Source organism: Elaeis guineensis, chromosome 4 (genome assembly GCF_000442705.2).
Source record: "Elaeis guineensis isolate ETL-2024a chromosome 4, EG11, whole genome shotgun sequence".
NCBI classification, from domain to species: domain Eukaryota; kingdom Viridiplantae; phylum Streptophyta; class Magnoliopsida; order Arecales; family Arecaceae; genus Elaeis; species Elaeis guineensis.
Window position 1 is genome coordinate 42,607,246 of NC_025996.2, and position 27,328 is coordinate 42,634,573.

General features: G+C 37.5%; 1 protein-coding gene across 1 annotated transcript in view; it reads left to right on the forward strand.

The window, feature by feature from the left end:
* The first annotated feature begins 1,627 nt into the window (after positions 1-1,627).
* LOC105035089 (BEACH domain-containing protein C2) overlaps positions 1,628-27,328 on the forward strand; it is a 158,950-nt gene continuing 133,249 nt past the window's right edge. Inside the window, exons 1-11 of the mRNA XM_073256460.1 lie at positions 1,628-1,777; positions 1,993-3,910; positions 8,066-8,853; positions 9,856-10,572; positions 12,553-12,687; positions 17,774-17,878; positions 18,399-18,512; positions 21,172-21,248; positions 21,632-21,713; positions 25,491-25,823; positions 26,673-27,295. Coding sequence (XP_073112561.1) covers positions 2,020-3,910; positions 8,066-8,853; positions 9,856-10,572; positions 12,553-12,687; positions 17,774-17,878; positions 18,399-18,512; positions 21,172-21,248; positions 21,632-21,713; positions 25,491-25,823; positions 26,673-27,295 — 4,865 coding nt within the window. The 5' untranslated portion in view covers positions 1,628-1,777; positions 1,993-2,019. The remainder of the gene's footprint in view (positions 1,778-1,992; positions 3,911-8,065; positions 8,854-9,855; positions 10,573-12,552; positions 12,688-17,773; positions 17,879-18,398; positions 18,513-21,171; positions 21,249-21,631; positions 21,714-25,490; positions 25,824-26,672; positions 27,296-27,328) is intronic.

Consider the following 27,328-nt stretch of genomic DNA (forward strand, 5'->3'; position numbering starts at 1 on the left):
TCAATATACTTAAATCTAATAAAAATAATGAAGACTATCTAGATGTTGTAGATTCAATAATGAAAATTATATCAAAAATAATAAGAGAATAGTATTATCAAAATGATCATCAAATATTCCAATTTGACTGAGTTAAGATATTGAATAAAAAAAAATTAACAATGTCACTTTATCATTTTTTTACTGATCAATTTATCCGAGTCATGAAAGACTTGGTAAGTCTTAATTGAGTCTTCTAATTTTTTAATGAGTTTTTTTGAGTGTATAGTCTCCTAAATATATGAAATTGCATGGGTATGCTCACAAAATTCCTATTTACATGTATGCCCTTATGAATTCTCTTTTTTCATGTCTATCTATTAAGGGTATTTCAGTCATTTTAATTTTAAACAACTAATTTTTTAATAGCATTAGATGGTATGGATGTATTTGCCAAAAAGAAGGTTGTACATACAACTAGCAATTTTATAAAAAAATTCATGTAATTCTTTGTATTTAGGTGAGTATATACTCAAAACATCTTTCTTTTTATTTTTTGGTAAATTATGGTTTTAGTCCGTTAAAGTTTAATTCTTTTTTAAATTATTCTTTAAGTTCATAAAGTTGAAATTTGGTTCTACTTCCTGAATTGCTTTACTGTGGTCCTTCCTCCGGATTCTGTCTTCTTTTTCTCTCATCGAAAATCCCAACTGATAATAATCGATGAGTACATAGTATAAACTGATGCTTCGCCGGCTAAAACGAACGTTTACATGATATTAATGTCTAAATAGAGATGGTGTGACATGATAGAATGATGCACTTTTCATCAGCCAATTGTTACCAATTTGCTCTACATGCAGGCAAATACATTTGTAGCCTTCAAGTTCTGCATTCGTGGGCAAGGGCAAAATTTCTGCAACTTGGAGTACCCTAGTATATTTATATTTTGCTGAATAATAACACTGCCTTTAGCTAGGCATATTAATCTGTCATTCAAAAGCATCTCTATAATATTATGGCGTTACTCGATCTAATCGATAACTTGAGAGTTTAGCTATATTTGCATTGCGAATTGCTAATTGCGAATCGCTAAATGTTGAGCATTTTATAGTTATGGTAACTTGTCCGTCAGAAACTATATACCCAAATCAAATCGATACATGCCCGGAAGATGAAAACAAACGAAGTGCACCAGATTAATTTTTAAGAAAAGAACCATCAAAGTGCTTGCTCGGATGTTATTATCACTAGGTACAAGATAAAAAGGGCAGGAATTAATTTGGTTAGTGGCTGTGGGTCCGATTCTAGTGAGAACCATCCTGGACGGGTTGAGCGGGAGTGGCAGGAATTTGAAGGGATGAGGGTTAATTTGATAAGTTTTAGTGAGAGTTACCTGGTGGGTGTAGGATAAAAAAGGTAAGGTTTCTTCATTGCATATATAAAAAATCATACATTTCCTGGATAAGATATCACAAGTGTCCATAATTTTTATACGTGCATCGCACGTACTGTCCGCTGTCCACACAAAACAATTTATCGATGATTTCAGGACCGTTCATCACTTGCTATTCGTCACAAACCGCCTCTACCACAAGTCCACCAATCAGGGGCTCACCTGGCCAGTCCCAACCTGAAAAATAGCCGAAACCCCCTACCAAATCAAGCCGGGTCTACTCCCTCCCCACCACCCCGTCTCCCTTCCGTTCACTACCCTCTCCATCATCCTCTACCTCCTCTTCCCTTTTCTCTCTCTCTCTCATCCCCTCGCCATGCCTCTCTTCTCTTCTTAATCCTGGTAAGATATCACTATCTCTGTCCCCCTCCATCTCTTCCTTAACATTATTCTCCCATTACTTCCAATTCTTTCAGATCTCGTTTCACCCCACGTCTCCATTTTCTCTCTTTTACTCGGTCAGATCTATTAACATTCCACATCGATTTTTTTTCAACCACTCGCTCTCATCACCTTCTCTAACCGCATTGCGCTTTGTTTTCTTTTATTTTCTTTAGACGGATTCTTTGATCCAGAAGAACACAATGGAAGAGGATCCACATGAACCGGCCGAAACGGCCTCCTCCCCGCCGGCCGCTTCCTCGCAGGGGCCGGAACCCAGTGGGGCCCATCCACCCGCGGGCCCCACCCCCGACGACGACATCTTTGAGCCCGTCTCCCTCGGCAATCCCGACGATGCCCCCGCCACAGCCGACTCCGTCCGCTCCCCTACGTCCGACAACCTGAATCGCTCCTCCGGCGCAGACACCGCCTCCGATTCCTCCCCCTCCGCCACCGCCGCGGCGGAGCTCCACGACTCGCTCTACGCTGACATGCACACCTCTCCGCCCTACAGCCCCTCCGGCTCGGAGCTCGGGCTGTCGCCCTCGTCGGGAAGCTTCGATTCCTACTTGTCTCCCGTGGGCTCGCCTACGAAGCCGAGGGCAAAGCCGGCGATGCCTGACATTCCGCCGGAGCTCGTGCATCTGGTGGACGCCGCCATCATGGGGAAGGCGGAGAGCATCGAGAAGCTCAAATCAATGGTCTCGGATGGTGGCGATTTCGGGGATGTGTCGAGATCCGTGGTCGATGCTCTGCTTGTTACCATGGGTGGAGTGGAAGGCCTTGATGACACCGGTACTCGTGCTTCTGTAAATCCTCCGAATGTGATGTCAAGTTCCAGAGCTGCGTTGGTTGCTGCTGAGCTGATCCCTTGGTTACCTTGGGAAGGAGACTCAGAGACCCACATGTCTCCGAGAACAAGAATGGTTAAAGGTTTGCTTTTAATTTTGCGAGCTTGCACTAGAAATCGTGCAATGTGCTCGGCTGCGGGATTGCTTGGGGTCCTGCTGCAATCAGCAGAGAAAATATTTGTCGATTCCATTGATCGGGTGCCATGGGATGGCACACCATTGTGCCGGAGCATCCAGGTTTTAGCAGGGCATTCATTGAGTGTAATTGATCTTCACCGCTGGCTTGGAGTGGTAAAGAAGACCCTGAAAACTGACCGGGCAACACCATTGATATTGGCGCTGGAGAAGGCGATGCGGAGCAAGGAGACCCGTGGCCCAGCATGCACGTTTGAGTTTGATGGTGAGAGCTCTGGCTTGCTTGGTCCTGGGGAGAGCCGGTGGCCCTTCTCTAATGGATATGGTTTTGCCACATGGATATACATAGAGTCGTTCGCTGACACTCTCAACTCGGCGACTTCCGCTGCTGCCATTGCTGCTGCAGCTGCAGCACGGTCGGGCAAGACATCTGCGGTGTCAGCTGCAGCGGCAGCAAGTGCACTTGCAGGAGAGGGGACCGCACATATGCCAAGGCTCTTTAGCTTTCTATCCTCTGATAACCATGGTTTGGAAGCCTACTTTCATGGCCAGTTCTTGGTAGTGGAGGTTGGTGGTGGGAAGGGTAAAAAGGCTTCTTTACATTTCACGTATGCATTCAAGCCACAGAGTTGGTATTTTGTTGGGTTAGAACATACTTCCAAGCTGGGTTTGCTTGGAAAGGCAGAGAGCGAATTGAGATTGTATGTAAATGGGAACTTGCATGAGAGCCGTCCTTTTGAGTTTCCACGGATCTCAAAGCCATTGGCTTTTTGTTGCATAGGGACGAATCCACCCCCCACAATGGCTGGTCTACAGCGACGTCGGAGGCAGTGCCCCCTATTTGCGGAGATGGGGCCTGTTTATATCTTTAAGGAACCCATTGGACCAGAGAGAATGGGTCGATTGGCTTCAAGGGGAGGAGATGCGCTGCCTTGTTTTGGACATGGTGCAGGTTTACCCTGGTTGGCAACGAATGACCATATGAGGAGTCTGGCAGAAGAGAACTCGATGTTGGATGCTGAGATTGGAGGAAGCCTGCATCTTTTATACCACCCTAGTTTGCTATGTGGGCGGTTCTGCCCAGATGCATCTCCTTCAGGTGCTGCAGGTTGGTTAGTTTGTATTTTTTTTTTCTTCCAGTCTCGTGCATTTCATTGAACACTTAGATCATGGTGGTTATAAACATGGCGAGATGAGTGGTGCTTATAAACATTTCCTAGATCATGGTGTGTGGAAACTTCCTCCAAAAACTAGTACCAATAAATGGTACCTGCAGGTGCCTTTTCATAGTATCTATTTCACACCCCTTGCACTTTGCAGAAGAACTTCCAATTATATGTTGAACACTATCCATTTGTTTCTAGGCCTTTGGGAATGAGATATTGATCTTTTGATCAAATTCAATGAAATCATTGATTGCTGATGTAAATTCAATTTTATTTAAGTAACACCAAATAAAGATAATAAACTTCAGTTGGATCATTTTGACATAGGATATTTAGGGCTAATTACCTTGTTACAAGATGCTTAGATTAGACAAGGTAATAAGGGACATATGTCTATATATGATGTCTATCAATAATGTTCATTCTGAAGTGGGCTTACGATGGATGAAACATGATGTAACGATGGTAAAACAAAAACAAAAGTAAAACAAGGAAATGGTGCTTTCAATTTACATTTGTATAGGCATTTTCATTTACAAGACGATGAATCACACCTGTTGTTCAAACTAATCTGGGATAAAGAATCAACTCCATGACCTGTCCTAAGGATTAATATTCAGTAACTTCTATTTCTTCATGTTCTAGTGCAGCTTGCACGCTCTTAGGCTTCACCGCCAAATGATCACCCCTTTGAACCTCATTAACGTATTTCTATGAGTAACTTGGAAGGACTTCCAACATATTATAATCAACTTTATTACTTCTTGTAAAAAAAAGGCATCTGAGTGCATGAGGATCCAACTACTGTAGAGTCTTGGGAGCAAGTTTCGCCGTCTCGGTACCGAACTCCGTACCCATGAAATCCCATGATAGTGTCAGTATGTGGTATGGTACGGTACGGTTGTGTCAGTACAAGGCAGTTTGGCATACCAGTATGGTATCAGTATGGTACGGTATGTCCTGTACTGTCTGGAATGGGGTGGTACAATGAACCATGCTCGAGATAGTCAACTGTATGTACCTTTAACCCCATGTGCAGAGAGGGTGTTTCCGTTATTTCTAACCCAGACACTCAGATCACAAAAGAGCAATCTTATTGGTGCACCAAGGTCCACCCTCTCTTTACTACAAATATAATTGTTGTTTTTTTCCTTCTTATCTAAGGTTTATACTATTCATGCGCTTGGCCCTTTCAAAACTTTAAAATTCTTGGGGGGTTTCATCTTGTAGCTTACTTATATTGTTTGACATTACCAGGATTTTGAAGTTAGATGGAAAGGAACATGATTCATAAAGGTCTCTTGTCAACATGAATAGGCTTTTCTCTTAACTTTACTTCACAATATTCTTTGATGGAGAAGTAACTTAATAGAGGAGAATGAAAATGGGCGTTTTAATGATTTCACTGTTTCCAAGCAACTTTATCCTGCCGTGATCATGGATGTCATGTGCATGTGGATTCCAAAACTTTTCATCACCAATTATCAATATACTTGTTGCCTTGACATACATGCAAGATTTTTGAATGGTGATCAAGGAAAATAAGAACACTGCAAACTAGATGATGCACATTTATGTGGTAATTTATGCCAAAAGGGCGCTTTATGATACTTGTTTGAGCACTGTTCTATTTCACCAAGAACCTTGTTGGAAAGGTTACAAACCTGGTTCTTAGTGCAGCACACAAGGGGTTCAGCTGTTAATTTGGGGCCCGAAATGCGAACTTTGACCTTACCAGTGTCCAAGTGGAAAAGGACAAAACAGTTATGAGCTAACAGAACACAATCCCTCATTCCATTCATTAGAAAGAATAGCCAAATGCTTTTTATCCTGGAAACCTCTTTCTAGAATGTCCATTTTATCCTTCTATAGTGTACCTTTCGTGTTGACGATGCTGCTTAATGTGTGGTCAAGCTTTAGGGAGGGTAAACACTAAAGAAAAAATAATACCTCCTTCTTTAAGATAATTATTTGAATTGTGAATCTAACTTTAGGGCCCTATACATGAAGATCCCTAAACAATGCTGGAATACAATTGGAATGACTTAACTTACAAATATAAAAACTAGAAATTTTTTAGTGCTAAGATTACTCAGAGAATTGGGTTATAAAGATACTTGGATCTTCCCTACCATTCAAAATCCAAATCCATAGCCAACTAATACTGAACTCCTCAATGTGATGATTGTTCCTTACCAAACAAAATGCAACCTTTCACTGGGCTCCTCTGTTTAGTCTTTTACTAATCTGAACATTAAAAGTAGTAAAGGTAATTAAAATCTTGCTTATTTAAATTATTATAGTTGGAGAACACTAAATTTGTGTCTGTTCTGCTTCAGCTTCTATTGTCTCTATCCAATTGTTTCCAAATGCTGAACTTGTGTCTATGATAATTATTGCTCAATGTACAAAATTTGGTACCTCAAATGTCTTTATAATGATGGCAGTTAGCTTGTGTACTTATTTAAATGATGTTCTAGGGAAGGTCCTTTTATTACATGTTTGGTCATTCTGTAATATTAAGCATTTTTGGTTGATTGTTTTTTTTGCTTTTATTAAGTGGGGTCAGGAGTCATTTCTGAGAGGTACCAGTGAGTGACTCTAATGATCTTCTGCCAATTATTTTTGTTTGGTTTTGTGAATCCATTTTTACTCATCATTTTTATTAAGGTTGTCACTGGCATCACCTTTAGCTTTTTCCAAATCCTTCCAAGACTTGCATCGGTGCTATTTTAAGCTCTCCTGCTGCTTGCTGACCCTTGAATACAAATCCTGATATCCATCTTGACAAGCGATTGTCAGATCTTTGTTGCACATGCCCCTGCCATCTTAGTTGGTCCATCATTTTTACTTCGTTCATGTGACTGTTTTCCCTTGTATTTCCTCATTCTGGTCATATCAGTCCCAGCCTATACCAATTTAAGCACGTACCAACCTTAAATTTCTCTTCCATATTTTGTATGCTAGATGTTCATTTCTGGACATGAAGCTGTACAATATTACTACACTTACTGAAGTTTGAGCATATTTTCTGTAAGTTGCCAAGGCATGTCTTGGTCATGTACCTTCTTATCAATATCTCTCCACTTTATCCACCTAATTTTCAATCATTTAGTTGTCCCCTTTTACCTCTTCATTCTTTTATATATCAAATCCTAGTTTTCAAAATCAATCGTATTTCAGAATCTCACATTCTTCAGTTTTTTTCTGGGCATTATTTCCATTTCTTATCCTGGAATGGCAACCAGTCTTTGTTAGATTACCATTCACAGCTCAGCAAATCACCAAGACTCTGTCAGCACTGGACTTGTGACAGTAGATAATAAAGTCATGTTTGAACTGTTACAAAAAATTTGCTTCTGAACTTAATGTGGAGGTTTGTCTATTTAGTGTGCAGTTGACTGGTTGTGTCACTACTATTTGGTAATCTGAAATATTCCAGCCTTTTTTCTATATATGGTGGTCATATTATTGAGGTTGAATGATCTTTAAAATCTTAAACACCCCTATGTTTGAACAGGTTCCATCTTTGGGAGAAGTTTTCACAGAAATAGCTGGAAAGCTATTTCTTTTTTGTTGCCCATCATGGATGTAACTTAAGAAGAGTGAAGAATCCACTTTGCCAACTTTTATCATGCTTCAAAATTTCACATAGGTCAGGCTTGTTCATGCTAGCCTATGTTGGTGAGAATCATTTTTGTATATCTTGAAATTATGATTATTGTTGAGTCATCCTGTACTTTTTTCCTACCTTCTGAATCTGAAAATTTCATCTGTGCAAACTTATAGGCCTTTCAAATAATTCAGACTTGCAATTCAACTTTTTCCCGTCAATGCTATCATATTATAATGCATTATCTGGACTTCATCTTTTTAGCTTCAGGATCAAACATTCAGCTCTTCAGGATGAAACGTTCAGCTTCTCTTATTTGGTTTAATTAAATCAATTACATGTTCTTCCTAAATCATTTACATGATTCCTGAGAATTGCATTATTGTTTACATATACTTATGGGTGCTTGCCAGTCAGCTTGAATTTATTTGAGATTTGAGCAAAACTCAAATTAATAGTTTCTGCCTTTCCTCAAACTTTTCAGGTGTTCACCGAAGACCTGCTGAGGTCCTTGGTCAAGTTCATGTTGCTTCTCGAGTACGCCCAGCAGAATCTATGTGGGCCTTAGCATGGGGGGGTCCATTGGCTTTACTTCCACTGACAGTCAGCAATGTTCAGATAGATAGCCTGGAACCTGTGACTGGTGATTTTCCGATGTCTCTTGCAACAGCTTCACTCTCTGCCCCTATTTTCAGAATTATCTCCAGTGCAATTCAACATCCTGGAAATAATGAGGAGTTATGTCGAGCACGGGCACCTGAGCTTTTGTCAAGAATTTTACATTATCTGCTGCAAACTCTATCAATGCAGGAACTTGGAAAGCAAAATGGATTGAGTAATGAGGAAGTTGTTGCTGCAATTGTGTCCCTATGTCAATCTCAGAAAAATAACCATACATTTAAAGTGCAGCTTTTTGGTACCTTGCTTTTAGATTTGAAGATGTGGAGTTTGTGCAACTATGGTTTACAGAAGAAGCTTTTGTCTTCACTTGCAGACATGGTGTTTACAGAATCATCAGCCATGCGGGATGCCAATGCCCTGCAAATGCTTCTTGATGGCTGCAGAATGTGCTATTGGATTATTCGCGAAAAAGATTCTGTTGATACTTTTTCACTTCATGGTGCACCAAGACCTATGGGTGAAGTAAATGCTCTGGTTGATGAGCTCTTAGTGGTCATTGAGCTTTTAATAGGAGCAGCTCCATCTTCATTGGCTGCCAATGATGTTCGTTGCTTGATAAATTTCATTGTTGACTGTCCACAACCTAATCAGGTAGAGTCATAAATTTTCATCAAGCAGTTACTATTCTAGTAAAATATAATGATACTATTGCTGTTGTCAATTCAAATAATTCTTGTCCTTGAAATTCTCGATTAGTTCTTATGCCGTCATTTATTTAGTGCTATTTTCTTTTTTATAATTGTCAGCAGTTAATTGCATTTTTCTGCACTTCATTGAAAATCATGTATCATTGTGTAAGAACTAAGAAGGCTTATTTGCATCTTGTCTTGCATTGGCTCTTGAGAGTGACTTTCAGAAAGCACCTTGAGGCTCATGGTTGAGGCTTTAGAATGTGAGATATATCATGGTAAAGTAGCTCATGTGAGCCGTATGTGTAGCATACTAAGTTATGCCTTAATTTTTTCCCCAAGTTTCTTTGCATTACATTATATGTGGATATAAGTTTGAAAACTAAGTGTGGTGAGATATGTTGCGCTAGACATTAAGATCCACAAACACCTTTGTTGTTTAGAACTTTTTGTTCTACCGGTTGCAAACACAATGCTGACATCCTTTAAATTTATCATATTCACATGTTTTTATTAAACTTTCAATTTTTTATGATTTTAAGTTTTGATCAAGGTTTCAGGAACTAGTACCGAGATCCGTACCGCACCGAACCGGATTGAACTGTTTAGTTTCGCATGGTTTGGACCCGTACGGTACGGTCTGGTTTGGGCCATATACCGAAAAACCGGCCTGAACCATGCCGGTTCTCCGTCGGTGCGGTACAGTACAAGGTGTACCGGCCAGTTTGGGCCGGTACGGAATACCATATTTGATCTTTGTATTACTGCATCATTTGTACAATACGAGTAGTAGGCTTGATGTTGGAATTTTTGTGTTTGCATTCTGACTTGGTAAATATCAGATAGTTTTACTCTTACCAATGTGCAATATTTAATTATATGCTAGTTTCTTGGTAACATGCTTTATACTACAGTTCTACTATTTATTTTGGCTTAGAACTTTTCTTCTTGATGCTTTTTTCAGGTTGCGAGAGTGTTGCACCTAATATATAGACTGGTTGTGCAGCCGAATACGTCTAGGGCTCACACATTTGCACAGTCATTTATATTGTGTGGTGGGATAGAGACATTTCTTGTTCTTTTGCAGCGAGAAGCCAAAGCTGGTAATCATAATATTTTGGATAACTTTAGGGTATCTGCTGCTGATAATGCATCTGCAGATGTTTCTAGGAAGGTAACTACTGGTGGTGAACCAAAAAGCCAGGATGATGAACTAGAATCTCCTGAACAGAAGGAATATGGTTCTCAGGAGGAGAGCACAAAATTTGGGTCTTTGAATGCTAATAATAGTTCTTTTAAGGTTTCCTTGGGCACAAACATTGAAAGAATGACATCTGCTTCTGATAACCAACTCTTAAAGAATCTTGGTGGCATCAGTTTCTCAATAAGTGCTGACAATGCTAGGAATAATGTATATAATATTGACAATGGTGATGGAGTTGTAGTTGGGATAATCACCCTATTGGGTGCTCTTGTCTCATCAGGTCATCTGAAATTTAACTCAAATGCTGTTTCCGAAAGTCCATCAAGTAGCATTCTGAGTATTGTGGGTCCTGAAGAAGGGAATTCCATGTTTGAAGACAGAGTTGCTTTGTTACTTTTTGCATTGCATAAAGCATTTCAAGCTGCTCCACAAAGGCTTATGACCACCAATGTGTATATGGCTTTATTGGCAGCAATGGTATGAACAGTTTGCACTACTTGTCCACTACGTCTATTATGATTCTCTTCGATATTGTTTTTAATAGCTAAACTATGCTGAAATGCCAAACATGCACTATGATATAGAGGATTTGGCATGAATAGTCTTGTCTACGGTTATCATTTCGTAGAATGTTGAGGTATTTACATGAGTCAAGTTAGCTGGTCACGGATATTTTTCTATTACTCTTTTCTACTTTATCAGGCTTTTCCTTTTTATTCATGATGATGAACTATTTGTTACGTGCTGAGGGCAAATGTTTTTGGCATCAAGTTGGATGTGACAATGTTGAAAACTGAAATTTTGACTTGTTTATTTCCCTATATATTTCAGATAATTAAAGTCCATCAGGTCGTCTTGCATGATTTTCTAGTGCTTTTCCTGGCCCTGTTTGGTGCTTTTTTATCATGTTACAGTTGTTACTAATAGAATCTCTTACATGGAGTTCAGAAATTAATATTTTTCTGAGAAAAATGTTTCTTCATGGAAAAATATATGTTGCACATGGATAATGTTGTTTAATACAAAGACTTTATACTTGTCCAGTTGTCCTAGTACCGTTAAATTTGTGTCTGGCAGTTCTGTAACGTAGACATGAACAATCATTGTTGGAGTTGCTGATAGATGAACTCATGACTGCTATGGCAGAGGAGGTAAGTCGGCCCATCTACACCTAAACATTTTGGTACAACTGTAAATATATTAGCTAGAAATCCAAAGAATTCACCCCACATTGCTGTCTTGCATGGCCTCGTTATGATGTATGGGTACTTATCATATCTGGAAACATCATATAGGCAAATATAGAAATTTTCTAGATGTTTCTAAAGATGACTTATATTGCTGTGTAACTGCAAAGAGGAAAACTTTATAAAATAAAGATCTTCACAAAAATACTGCAGGAAGGATTAACAATAAATGGGAAGACCAATATCTGTAATTAAACATATACTGAGGGATGGGCAGGCTAAATGTATTTTCTCTCAGCTGTTTTGAAGCTCAATTGTTATTGCATAAGATGCTAATACTGAAAGCAGAATCTCTAGGGTTATGTTGTTTTCCGAAGTTTTTAAATAGTGGTATCGAATCTCATACAGTTTTTTCATCCAAATGATATGGTACTGTATGGCACTGGTAGAGACAGTACATTTTGAAACTGATAGCTTCAGAAAAGTTGATAAACTGTTGGTGCTCAATGGTACCGTCGGCAAGGTTCCATCACTATGCACCGGTGTGCACCAGTATAGGCCAGTATGACTGGTATGGTACTATTGGTAAATAGTGTTTTGGCATCCCAACATCCATAACAGTGCTGATTTTTTGTCAGAATGTACAGTACTGGTTGTCCTGTCCTCTTTATGATACCATGGTATTGCCTGTTTTTATCTTCTTGCTAGAAACACCTATACATGGTGGCAGCAGCAATTCTCAGTTTCCTGTTGCAACAGATTTACTGGTACCCTTAAATGGTGGTAAGTGGACCTGATTTGCTGCTTCGATTGAATTAAATCTCTCTGGCCAGATGTGCAGCAATTAGGAACATGTTCTTTCTCACTGGAGAAGGAAAAATCTCTACGAGTTTCATTGGATGTGGACTCCCATCCACCATGAGTTATCCTCTTACTCTTTCTGATATCACTTTATGTGCTAATGGATTAAGAAATTGCATTGAGCATGTATATGGTGTTGCTTTTTCATTTTCTGGTACCAGCATCATCTAAGTGAACTTGAGCTACTCCTACATCAGTTAACTATGAGAAAGGCATTTACATTTTTTGGAAAAGAGACCTATGTCTTTTAATTTGATTCGCATCCACAAATTTGTGCCTAGATAATATTTTGAATTCGTACCATAGTTTTGTTGATGCTATATTTTAATATACTCTTGCAGCATTTGTACCCTTATTGCTTCTTTGAAGTGTGAAAATGCTAAACCACATTATCTATCTTTTGATTCAGACAAATGTTTCATCCACTGATGATGGCCTGAACATGTATGATTCTGGTCACCACTTTGAGAATCTCCAACTTTTACTGGTCCTTCTCCGTTCACTTCCCTATGCATCCAGGGCATTCCAGGTTCGAGCTATACAGGTAAGATGTTGGGGCCTCTTTAACTTCTGTACAGTACTTCTTTTTGAACTGCATGCCTATAATTGTGCATATTGCACTTCTGTATGTTTCCTATTTCTAATACAAGTTCCTTTATGATTTCCTTTGTGGTACTACAGAAGCCATCTGCCATGAAATCATCATTCTGGAGTTTTTGCTTATGTCGCTATCCAGGCTTAGATTACTGATATCATTTTCTCTGTGAAGCTTTTCTCTAATTTTGTTCTTGTGGTCATGGTAAATTATGTTTGCACAAGGATTTCTAGTGACTTTGTTATTTATATATGATCATTTTAAAGCTATCATTTCTATAAGACAGAACTGGGAAATACAAAGTCAAAGAGGAGTAAATTTTTGTTCACACCCCTGATCATCTATTAGTGTTGCATTCTTACTGAATCATCAAAATCTACATGGGTTTGTGATAGCCTAGCTTAGTCTATTCTGTACGCATAATGCAAAAGGGAAATGTTCGAAAGACTTGAACCCTTACCTTTCTAATAATCCTGGTAACATACTGAAGCAAAAGCTATTGCTGTGTACAAACATGCATTTGGTGCCAAATTATGCTGCCATCTTTGCTTGTGCTTTATCCCTTCAAAGGAGCCATGACAACTAAATAAGATAATAGTTGTATTGCAATAATTATTATACCTGTTGCCAACCGCTTTATTGTACTTCTATGTACATATATTGCATCACCTTTTTTAAGCTGCCCATAAATGTTTGCCTCATGAAGATGGTGTTTGTAGGTGGTTGGTTTAACCTTTTCAATCGGATGCCATGTTGTGTGGCCAAATATAATCAAATGCGAGTGGTTTAGAATGGGATATTAGATGACGTGTATCTTCAAATTTTCCACTGCCCTATTCTCTTTCTTTTCTTTTGGGCCCTTTGATGCTATTATGATAGATTGCTACAGAATGCAGAAAATGCAAAGTTGTCTGGGGTGTTCGTTTCATGATGGGTTCATAATGGTTTAGAGGGAGCCTGGTGCTGGTTATCTCTAGTTTTTTTAATAGGAGGAGGTTTCATGCCTGGGACTGCCAACTCTGTTACCCAAACTTTTCTTTGTAGCTGCAATCTTTAGAAGATGTGATAATTTTCTCTCTCATTTCTCTGTACAACCTGTTACCAAGGGTACCCAAGCTTGCACATGCCTCCCAGAAAAATCTTAGTTTCTCTCTCCAATAATTTGGATCTAATAGAGTCCTAATTAAAATAGGAAAGAAAAGAATAACTGGTGTGAACTTCTGTTCCAGCAAAGTTTACTTTAGCTAGGAAACAGGGTAACAATCGGTCTGGAGCATGCACTCCATATGCTTTGATCAAATAAACTTCTCTTATCATATAAAAAATCTGTCATTAACTTTATTTAGAGAGGTGCCATGCTTGCACTAAGAGTGAGGGCAGCCATGCTGAGAGAGACAGAGAGCAACTGCCTCTTTCTTTTTTACTCATATCCACACCCTTTCTTGAAAGGCACATGCTAACTGCTCTTAGGTTGTGAGAGAGGTTATGCTGTTATAGTATATGGTTGTGCCAAGATTTCTGGTTTGTTGTTCTAAGTGCCTTTCTTGGGAGCAAGTCCATGAGAATGGTGGTGTTGGTTCCTCCTTTCAGCAGAATTTCAAAGAAGAGTAGAGTGGGAGATAAAATGGAGGAATTTGCTCCAGGTTTTAGAGGAGTTTGCTTCAGGTTTTGTTGAAATCATTCAGTATCATACATTCATGAGCCTGTAGTTTGTTTTTATTTGAACTGGGATTTTCTCTGTTACAGTGGTCCATTTGGTTTCTTTGGTAGGAAAAATTGACTAGTGCATGGCCAAATAGAGGTTTGGAATGTGACTGAAAGGTTTATATTGACAAAATGAGAAATTGCTTTAAGGGAACTCCGATGTCTGAGACTATTAGACTCTCAGGATTAAAAACAAGCATTTTGGAGAAGCTGTTAATGGTTATACAGTTGCTATATAATTGTCTGATGAAGCAAATGTGGTGGTCTGTTAAATGAAGATCATCTTTTAAAAATTCTGGGTTTTCTTGGCAGGCTTATTGCCAAGTTTGCTAAAAGATAGTCCCCATACATCATCTGTCCAAGACACCAAGCTAGATGTTCTGTTGTGGACCATAAGCTCTGTCATTGTATGAATGTGCTTGCAAATTATGTAAATTATTCCGAGGGTAAGAATGTAAGTCAAGTATTCACTTTGTTGCTCTCATGGGAGTGACTTAAACTATGTTGAGACTTGTTACTATGTTTGAATATAGTTGACCATGACTTATGATACCAAATCTTGTATAGCTAAGTTTATCAATCCTAAACACTTTTGACAATAGAATAATTTGAGAAGTGCTATCCATGAATTTAGGCAAGACAGTTACTAAACTTTTTCAAGTACTACAGAAAACTTGTTAGCAGGTCTGAGTTTTCCTGCTCAATATAAATCCTGTTCCAAATTGTAAAGCAAAAATGGGAATTGCAGATCGTGCTGCTGGAGATAATTCCTTCTGTCCGTAACTAAAGCACAGCTGCCAGATCCCTTAATTTTATTAGTGAATGTTTTTCTTCACTCCCATCCTGGTTATCTATATCTACTTTTGCATTCAATCTAAAGGCTCAAAACTCACTAGTTCCTTGTTCATTCTGGACAGACCTAGAATCCATGCATTGGTATATGCCTCTGTCCAGCTTGTATTTCTTTTATATTCGTGTTGTAACTTCATTGGGCTTATTTTCATTTCCTCTTCTACAATACTGGCGTTGCGCTCCCCTCTGCTTGTAGTGAGATAAAACTTAGGTGAGTTACAATGATTGTTTAGAACCAGTATGGCTTTTTTTATAGGTTATCCTCTATTGGAAACTTGTAAATTCATGGACAAGTGGTTCCATGAATTATTAGAAAGCCCATCAATTTGTCCACTAAAAGTGCAATGCTGCAAGCCATTCTCAATATACACATTAAGACGTCAACGCCTGTGGGTGTAACCCTTACACTGAAGCCATATCTTTAGGATGAGATTCTGTCATCATTTTTTTGCCCTTCTGATATTGTGTACACGCAAGCCGCACTTTTATAAACAGCTGGAGAATGGTATTGGACAAAATATTGTCAAAATGAGCCATTTTTGACAGCTTAACATGTTAAGTATTATAAATTTAAACCAGTGTATTGCTTGAAATCCTTGGTGGTGAACAAAATTAGCCATTTCTATTATGTCATGGTTGATGAACATGTTCTCAGGGAAAGCAGCACTCATTTCTCGAGGAGTGGGCTTTTCTGTTTGCTTTTGGAGGCTTTTCATAAGATACATGTATCACTGTACGTAAGCATGAATTAGAATAAACAGTTAATGACTTCGTGAAGCTAAAGGTTATTTGGTGGTGCATATGATTGGTGCATACTCTTTGCAACATTTTGCACTCTTAAGAGTGGTAGCTTTGGGATTTTCAGCATTCTATATCAAGGACATGCAATGGGGAGACATGAACCATATTGAACATCAAAAAGTTGTTAACTCAGGCAAAAATTTAATGCACAATCTCTCTCTCTCTCTCTCTCTCTCTCTCTTTCTCTATCTCTCTCTCTCTCTCATATTTATTTTGGTTGAGCTAGTATACTTCTGGTAGGACATAGGTTCAACCCATTGTAAAAGTAATAATCATGTGTTTTTGTGGTTTAAATTGAGGATCTGCCCTGTTGATCTGATCTAAAACAATTAGAATTCATATAAATGAATAATCTTGTGTTTTTGAGGTTTCTTATCCATGCAATAAGTGGGGCAAAATGGAGCACATCAAGATATTAAATTTGAGGTCAATTTGTTTTTGGCTAAAATAGATGGCCACGTCTGACACCAAATGAAAGATGGGTAAAACTTATTATAGATGACATATCTATTTATGATTTTTCAATATTATATTGAATCATTTCTTCATTTTCTTAGATATATTTCAGTAATGAATATGTATCTGTACTTAGCTTTTCCATTCTTTTGGAGAGTGGTTTCATAGTAGAAAAGCTACGATCTGATAGATTTTAAGGTCAAATCTTATAAACAAACAGAAGAACTATATCTAGGTATGATCTTGTTTTCAAAATTTATGAATGATTAATTATATACTGGTCTATGGTATTCAATGGTCACTGTCATATTAATATTATATTCAGATGCAATTTTGTATTTGAAGATTAAATCTTATAGATATTTGCATAGTTATGTCTAACGTAATTAGATAGTTATCAAACAAAACATATTACTTGAGCTGATATGCGACATAACCTGTTGATATATCCAACATATTTTAATATAATTTTGGAGTATTATAGAATTACACCTTTAAATCTGAGCACACTGAGACCATACATCTAATGATTCTGAACAATACAAAATACTTAAAGCTTTGTTGTATGATTTTCCTTGGCTTATTTTCTTTTTCTATTTTTTTCTATCTCATCTTTTCCATCAGAATGCCATGTCTTGGAGTGAAACTGCTGAAGCTATCAACCCTGAAACTTGATGGCCCGGGCAAAATTCGAAAAGTTTCATTCTTTGGGTGGTAGATAATAGTTACTATACTAAGATATATTTTAGTTTTGTGTCAGATGCACATGAAATATGAGCTTGTTTGGATTATAGACTGTATACTGCATTATAATATTTTATTGTGCTGTTAAAGCCATTTTTCGATCACTTAAAATTCAATTTTCGGTTTTAGATATTTTAGATGTTCTAGATCATGTTAATCAGCATGGACTTTCAGATGTCACCTTTTAATTTTGCAGTGTGTGACTGAAGCCTAGTCTTATCGTGAGAATACTAGCTCAATTATACTTGTGTGTGCATGCTTGTATGGATGGTGTATGTATGTACGTTTGTATATAAGCGATGAGACCCAGTCTAACACTGTCATATATTTCTTGATGTTGTATGCATTTTGAAAGGAAACAATATTTTATGAAGCAAGGAGTCCCATTCTAGCCTGATCATGTAATTCTTGATCTCTAATGGCTCTGTTAACCTGCTGACATGTTGTTTAATCTGATTTTCCATTTATATGATTACAGGATCTTCTGTTTTTGGCTTGCAGTCATCCAGAAAATAGAACTAGTCTCACTTGCATGGCAGAATGGCCTGAGTGGATGTTGGAGGTTCTAATATCTAATTATGAGGTGAATTGTTTTGTTTTGACATTGAATTCTGTAAACTGTATAAGCACCCAAAAATTTACTATATACACACACACACACACACACACACACACACACACATATATATATATACATATACACACACACACACACATATATATATATATACATATATACACACACATATATATATACATATATACAACACATATATATATACATATTCATATATATATATATACACATATACATATATATACACACACACACATATATATATATACATATACATATATATATAGATATACATATATATATATATATATACATATACATATATACATACATATATATAGATATACATACATATATATAGATATACATACATATATATATATATATATATCTATTACTAAAAGTGGCTGACAGTCTAACACTATGCATGCTAATGTGTGTTACCTTTTTGGTATGCTTTTATGTATGATGTGCTTATGGTTATTTTGTTTTGTGAGTTGTTTTAATTTATCTCTTGCTTTTACAGAGGGGTTCAAGCAAAGATTCAAATGGTGTAAGCATTACTGAGATAGAAGACCTCATACACAACTTTCTCATTATCATATTAGAGCATTCAATGCATCAAAAAGATGGATGGAAGGTAAGCTTTGTCGATTTGTTGTTTGCAATTCGTGTAATTTGCTCATTTCCCTATAATGTCCTGAAATTTTTTGATGAATATTCCTTGCTTGTCACTTAATCTAGTGTCATGATAGTTACAGAATAAGCTCTGAATACTGAAGGTTGGAAAAACAATTTCGCAAAAAATTATTATGTATGATGAAATGTTGTCAAAATGATGGCTTGAACATACATTTGGGTGGCTATAATTGTTTTCCGCATATGTTTTATAACCTAATGGGGGGACTGATTAAGGATGTGTTTTGGATGAAGTGAAGGCTTGCCTATTTAAAGAACAGGAATGTTAGGGTTTAGGGTTTAGGGTCAAATTCACTTTCATCATACTGCTTGGGTTTTGTCATGGACTGAATCAGAAAATAAGCTTATTATTTTGTTAGAACTTAGAGTTCACAATTTATGCAATATCTATATATTAACCATGAGCAAATTTGAATTATTTTCACTAGCACCATGTACCGGGAAAACGTGTGGACTTCTGTGATTACCCTAAGAGGCTGCTAGAATATGGATCCAAAGTGGAGATTCCTTTGGGATTTACATAATCATACTTTCCTTATGTTGTTAAAATTGTGCGGGGCTTGCGAGGAATAATGGTACTAAGACAAGGCCTCAAATGAAGGCCTTGGAGGTGGGCTACACGTGGTGGGCTCAAAATATTGTGGTTGTATGATAGAGTATATATTCTTCTCTAACCATCTGAAGCTGCTCAAGTTGGTTTTCCTTTTTTTTTCTCCATTTAGAAATTGTTACAATTAATGGTAAGTTTTGTTTTACTCCATAAAACATGTCTAGTTTGAGTGCTAAATCGCTGGGAGAAAGTTCATACTTCATAGTTCATTCACAAATCAATAACTTGATGCTTTGGTGTTTCTTTTCCATGGGTATATTCCTGTCTTTGCTTTTCTTTGTTTTCGGGCGTGGAGATTTTGCAGTAATTGAAATCTCAACAACATATTCCTAGTTGTGTGTGTACTTTTCTTTTTATTTCCCCCTCTACAAATCTAATGCTTCTTCTCATTCTCAAGAAATGGGAACATAGTATCCTTATAGAATTTTGTTAATGTACTTACAATTGAAATGAGGGTTCCCTTGTGGAACCTGAGACAACTTCTATATAGACATGCCATAAGGTTTTGATTGGAATACATGATGCATATGATACATACATGTTATAGGTAATCCATCGCTGATCTATTGTGACCTTGGTAGGTGTAATTTGGTCTACCTATGCTTTTTCTATGCAATAAGTAAATATCCATATAATAATTATAATATGATTTACTCATTTACTAAAAACATTAACCTAATTTACTTATTCTACTAGTAGGTCATAGTATGTGGCGTATGAACTCCTTTTGCTGAAAAAATACAACTTTAGAATTTTTTAAGAGAGACTTGATTCAGAGTGGAGAAAGAACCAAGATACATCGCATTGTTGAACCAAGGTGGCACATTGAGTTGGGAATTCTTAAAGCATAATGAACAACAATTAAAGAATGGATTTTTTTTCACAAACTTAGCCTGCCTTATTAGACGAAGCGAAGCAGTTCTGGCTCTGGGCCTCTGGACTAAATGGACAGACCAGTGGGTTCAATAGGACATATATCGCATATGTTGCTCTAATTTGTTAATTTATGAAGTTCCATTTGTTTGCAAATTTAGGTCTCTTCAAAAATTTCATTAGTTATGAGGTAAAACTTATGTTATTAAACTGAAAATTCCATATCTGGTAAAATATGATGAATGCGTTTTACCATTTTCTTCGGGACTTTGATAAGCTTTTTAAAATCTAATTGCATGTTTTTGATTGTACAAGCACAGCTATATATGAAATATCTGCCAAAATATTTATGTATAAATATAAGATAATCTTAACTCTACATACCTGCCTAGCTTGGGTTGTGCATGGGTTTGTATGGAGATGAACCTGAAACTGAACCAATCCAAATTGGTTCCCTAAAATCGAAACCAAAATCGAAACTGAACTGACCATCAACAAAACCGCTGGAAACCGACTCAAAAAATTTGGTTCATTTCGGTTCAGTTTTCCAGGTTGATATTCAATGGGCAGGGCTAAGTCTAAACATAAAAAAACTCGATTTTTATATAGGGTTGATATTCAATGGATTGGACTAAATGGGATGGGCTGAGTCTACATTTAAAAGTTTCATTTTATATATAAAAGAAAATATAGGAAAAAAAATAAAAAATTGAAGTTTATAAATATAGGCACATATGGGTTGGGTCGGGTTTCAAACATATACTTGTGCATATATACATGGATTGGGTTGGGTTGGTTTGAATTGGTTTTCTGAAAGCTCAAACCAAAACTGAATCGAATTTTTCGGGTCAAGACTTTCTCAAATCGAAATGAAGCCGAATTAAAAAAAAAAAGGAAAATGAGACTGGTTCGGGTTGGGTTCATGGTTCGGCTGGTTTTTGCACACCAGCTTTGCTGTCTTGGCTTTCTGCTTAGCCTTCAAGGGTGTCACCACCTAGGACTACTTTGCTGTCTATCACACGTTACTCAGAAGATCAATTTAGTATTCATCAATTTTTTTACTGTTGCCTTGTACAAATTATGGATAATCATATTCATTGCATATTTTCATTTGTAGGATGTAGAAGCAACAATTCATTGTGCAGAGTGGCTGTCAATGGTTGGGGGATCCAGTACAGGGGATCAACGAATCAGGTACCTATATAAGGCAGTCATTTAAGAATCATATCATTATTGCTGTTATCCCATACTTCGTGTTAACATTACCGCTTGTTGTGGCATACTTATCTCCTATTTGTAGAGAAGACAAATTGCTAATGTATCTCTTTGATTGGGGAAACTCTTGTTTTACTATACTATCGATATTATTCCAATTTTATCTGCTTATTGGCTTTATTAGTGGCAAAGATTATTGGAAGAAAAATGTAATTTCTGATGAAGAATAAAAGACGAAAATTTGGTTAGCATATTGCTTCTGACAAACTGTAGCATGTATGCTTTTAGATTTGGTTTATGGAACTATGTTATGTAAAAATTATTTTATATGACCTTTATTAATTCACTTTTTATATTTGAAGACGTGAAGAGTCGTTGCCTGTCTTTAAAAGAAGACTATTAGGTGGCTTGCTAGACTTTGCTGCTAGGGAGCTTCAAGTTCAGGTAAGTTCCAATATGTAAATGTTTACGTTTCTTTTATGCTGCAACTGTTTTGAAATATAGCATGCTGAAGCGTATTGGAAATTGAATCTTACTGGCATCATTGGTATTAAGTAATTTAGCAATCATTAGCTGTATGTTGGCAGTAATATGTCACCGATCCATAATGACAAACATTTGTCTAGAACTCTAGATGATATAATTATTTTCAGTTCAACTATCACCGTCATCTTGTGTTTACCAGATGGGATCATACAAAACCCTAGGGTGACAGCTTGCACCATGTTGAAGAGCATTTTTAGTTTATGAACAAATTGAGTGGGTTCTAGTTTATAAATAAATTGATCAAATATTACTTAAGATTTTGTCATGCGAATATGTGTATATATCTTTACATTTCTAATTTTATGAATAAATTAATCTAATAATAATATTTTTATGAATAAATTAATCTAATAATGATATTTTATGGAAAATGGCATAAATAGATATGAAAATGAAGGATGCAGCACAAAGATGTGTGAAATAAGGGTGATTTGACTGGTGTTAACATTCAAGTGTGCTGTTTTTTACAATTAAAAAAAAAAACCACGCTTTAAATGTTTGGATATATATCCGCAGACACACACACACACACACACACACACACACACACACATATATATATATATATATATATATATTTTTTTTTTTTTTCTTTTTTCTCTAGAGAAGCTTCATGAAAGGCTTCAGATATTGGCACATTTATTAGATGTTGCTAAGAAAATAAATTTGAAAATGAAGGATGCAACACAAAGATCTACGAAGTACTCATTATCTGACTGGTGTTAGCATTTTTGTTTTGAGAAAATTACTTTTGACCCCCTCAACATTGCCCATGTTGCACATACACCTTCCTGCACTTTAAAAAATTTTAACCAGGTCCACCAACTTAATTTTTGCTGCAATCTGACCCTCCCATCCGTTTTTACTATGATGCGATTAGCAACCATCTGGAAATGACTAAAATGTCTCTTTTAATATAGAAGTAATAATCAAATGGCATTAGAACTTGGCCGAGTCCAAAGTCCTTGTACCTCCTTCGGAACAGCACCAACCTATCTGATACAAGGCTTCTCCCTGTCTGCTGCCTGCACAGCACATATTCCAAGCTTAACCTCATTGCTATTGCTGCCACCCTTGCCTGCAATGCACCGCTTCTGTTATCACCTGCACTATCCTCATCTTCAACATCACCTAGAGCAGTAGCCGACTCCCACCCTCCTCCAGTTGGCCACCATGCTCTCCAGCCTTCTCCATGGCTCTGAAGCAAATCCAAGGCTAATTGGTTGTCAAAGGATTCAACTTAGATCTCCAAGCACTTATAGAGCTCTTGCTTTCATCTGCAAATTCTCTTTATGGAAATATGCCATGCATGCAATCTGCTTGAACAACTCTGTGAGCCAGACCTCTTTATATGGAACACATGATTAGAGGCACTTCACATAGGTCCACATATCTGATGCCATCTTTCTTTATGTTCAGATGGTGGAAGGGAGTGTGCAGCCTGATATGTTCATAATTCATATCACCTTTCTCTTGAGGTCCACATATCTGATGCCATCTTCCGTTCGAGATCTTCATAATTCATAACACCATTCTCTTCCTCCTCATGTCCTGAACCAAGCTCGCATGGGCCTTTGCTGGAGCCCAGTTGCATGAAACGACTGTAGGTTGGAACTCGATGCATTCTTGAGGAATGCTTATTAATCTAGATGCATATTCTGGAAATTTGATGATTGCTTCTTCTTGCTTGATAGAATGGAAGAGCTGGAGGCTCCAGCTGCATGAAATGCTTGTGAAGTGTGGGTTGAAACTTCAATGCATTCTTGAGGAATTCTCATTAATCTATGTGCATTTTCTGGAAATTGGATGATTGCTTCTTCTTGCTTGATAGAGTGGAAACAACAAAAAAAAAACTAAGAAACCAGACAACAAAAAAAGTAAAAGCACTATAAAAAAGGAGTCGAAGAAGAAAATGGCAACGAAAGATTGGAGGAATTGGCGAGGGGACTTCGTGGGAAGTGAAGGGAGAGAAGGTGCCGCCTGAACTCACTAGTGGTACAAGAGCTCCCCATTGTAAGGTGATTTGAGCTCTTTTGCTCTCTCTAAATCCAAGAGCTAGTGTGTGAAAGGAAGACCAGTGATTGGCCCAGATAATTTCCTCTCTCTCTATGGCCCAATAAACAAGACTGGCATGAAACAAAATGATGGATAGGGAATAGACACAGGATTCAGTGGGTGAGAACCACGTGCTGGAATTTGGAGACATCTCATAGGGCTTATGGAGAGCAGCAAGAGTGGGAGACGGGGAGCAGCGGGCATGTCCAGGAGGATAATGAGCAGCTTGTTGAGATGGAGGCTCCCCACCTCCCATTCTTACTATCTTCATATGGCAAGGGCATTCTAGGAATATTAGCATATTTTAAGACTCGTGATGGTCACATGAGTCATTTATTAAATCCTGCTTAACTGAGATGGATGGAGGGTCAGATTGCAACAAACATTAAATTAGTGGATCTGTTCGAAATTTTTTAAGGCACAGAGGTGTTTGTGCAACACATGCAAAGTTGTGGGGAGTTTTCCTTTTACTATTTAGTTTTTCCATGCAAGATATACTGGACTTTAAATGCTTGGATGTGCAATCTTTTCGAATGAAGCTTCATGAGAACTTTTAGAAGTTCACTGCCTAGAGATCCAATAATCAACCCATCTGCAACTGCTTTTTTTTCTTTTATGTATATGCAGATCCTTCTTATTTCAGCTTCAGGATTGTTTCCCTAAATCTCTTTGTTGTCAAATGGTGAAAGAACTGTAGAAATGGCAAGGGATGTTGGTTTTGTGCAGGGAGTAGTGGCCAGATGGTAAGTAGAAAGGTCAGCTAAAAATCTGGACAAGGACGATGGAAGGAAGCAGACAGTCTGCCAGTTTTTAGTGATTGTTTGAATGGGAGTTGTAAAAAAGGGCACTAACTATATTGGAATCTTATACAGAGCAAAGCCAGTGATTGTCTTGTTAAATATTATTTCAGATAGACTTTTTTGTCTTTAGCTTTATGCCTGAGGTGATGTCTATATTAGCACTATGGCATCTGGCCTCCCATGCTGTATCTGGCACAGGTGATCACAATTTCTTGTAGATGGGATAAGGAATTGCAAACTTATGATAAAATTATTATGAAACAAGATTGTAGGTAAAATAGAATTATGTAATTAAATTCATATCGAAGTTCCTTGCAAAAGGGTTAACTCTAAGACATGCTGTATCTAAGTGTTGACTTACATGACAAAGTGTTGGATGACCACATGTGTGCATATTGCAGATATATCTCTGGTGAGTGCAGGGTTATAAATAACTAGATGTGTTTACTATCATGGAAGATCTTTAGCTTGTAACTGTCACTTTGCTTTCTATTAAGGTTAACCCAGGCAAGTTGTCGTCCTGTTGGTACTAACGAAGTTAAATGTGCATACGCTTGTATCACACCATCTTCTATACATGTGCTTTTACTAAAATATATGTGAAGTGTGCTAACGGAGTGGTGTCTTCATTCTGCAGTTGGTCTCTTTCTAAGTTCTCTAATCTCTGGTTTTCATTTTTTTTGTTTATACCCTTTTGTAGGATATAGAATTGCTAACTGTACGTAGTGTTAATACTTTCAGAAGTTGAATATGGTTTGCTGTTTTTTGTTAAGTAGAGGTGCCAAAATAATATCTTCACCTAGCTCTTCTTTTGTAGCAGACTCAAGTTGTTGCAGCAGCTGCTGCTGGTGTAGCAGCTGAGGGGTTGTCACCGCAAGAAGCTAAAGCACAAGCAGAGAATGCCGCTCATCTTTCAGTTGCATTGGCTGAGAATGCAGTTGTAATTCTAATGCTTGTAGAAGATCACTTGCGGTTACAAGGGCAGCTATTTTGCACTTCCAAGTCAGTTGATGGCCATAGATCCCCTGCTGCAGTGACTTCATCCACTGTTAGTCACTCAAATTCTCTAGGTAGAACTGGCAGTGAATCTGTGGATAACATTGGATCCAGGAGGACTTCATTTTCCAGTGATACTGATGGTCTTTCCCTGGATGTATGTGTGCTGATATCTCTGTAATTATTCTATTATTCACTGTGTAGTGAACTTTATTTTTATGGACTTCATTTCTGATGATGGTTAATCTGTTTGTTATATATTCATCTTGTTTCTTTCATTGGAGATGCCAATTGTTGCTTTGAGTGATGAGATGCTGGTATCAAATCACTCAGGAGCTGCTAAACATTGAAAATGATAATGGTTCTCAGTAAATTTCTGGATGTATCTAAAGTTTACAAAATATTGTTGATTTATCATAAGAGTCTACCTTTTAATTTGCTCTCTTAGTTCTGGTAGAGTATTCTATTTGATGAAAAGATATCTATAATTTTCCTACATGATTATATGTCACTATGCTCTAGTTTTCAGTATCCCATATATTAAAATTTTGTTTCAGCGATGTAATTGGTCATTTTATGATACCACACTAATTATTTTTTATCGAATATGTGGGTCCACCTTTGACGTTCAACTTATGTTGGCATGGATTTAAAATTTTGTAATGTTAGGATTAGCTAATATTTTAAACATGGCAATGCCCACCAACCTGACACTGAATATTAGGAACAGTCTTTATGGTTTCATCTTTATAGCTGCAGTGATCTTTGAAGAGATGATTTTTCAAGAATGGCTGATATTATTTTTCATATCTTGGTCAATTTGGGATATCCATTCCAGAATACGTATGTATTCATGTGTACACATTTATGCATATGCATGCAAGCATGCATGCATGAGTGTGTGCATAATCTGATTGATTGCAATCTAATTAAATAACTTCTTGCTGAATCTGTTTTCCATATTATCCAAGTCCTTTCTAAGTATTTATATTGTGCTTCAATTCAGGTCCTTGCTTCTATGGCTGATTCAAATGGCGAAATTTCTGCAGCAGTTATGGAGTGCCTTACTGCAGCAGCTGCAGCAGAGCCTTATGAATCTGTTCGATGTGCATTTGTATCTTATGGGAGCTGCGTCTTAGATCTAGTTGAAGGTTGGAAGTACAGGAGCAGATTGTGGTATGGTGTTGGCATTCCCCCAAAATTGACAGTCTTTGGTGGTGGGGGAAGTGGTTGGCAATCTTGGAAATCTGTTCTTGAAAAGGACTCGGATGGAAACTGGGTTGAACTTCCATTAGTGAAGAAGTCAGTAGCCATGCTGCAGGTACTTCTGTTAGATGAATCTGGAATTAGTGGTGGTCTTGGTATTGGAGGTGGATCTGGCACTGGGATGGGTGGAATGACAGCACTTTACCTGCTGTTGGACAGTGATCAGCCATTTTTATGCATGCTTCGCATGGTTCTTTTGTGGATGAGGGAAGATGACAATGACAAAGATGATATTTTCATGAGGAATATAAGCATAAAAGATGGCATGTCAGAAGGGTTGAGTCATCAAACTGGGAACACCAAGCCAGTAGATAATAATAATCTCCCATCAACAAGGAAACCTCATTCAGCACTTCTGTGGAGGTGGCATTCTACAAAACTTATCTGTTTGTTACA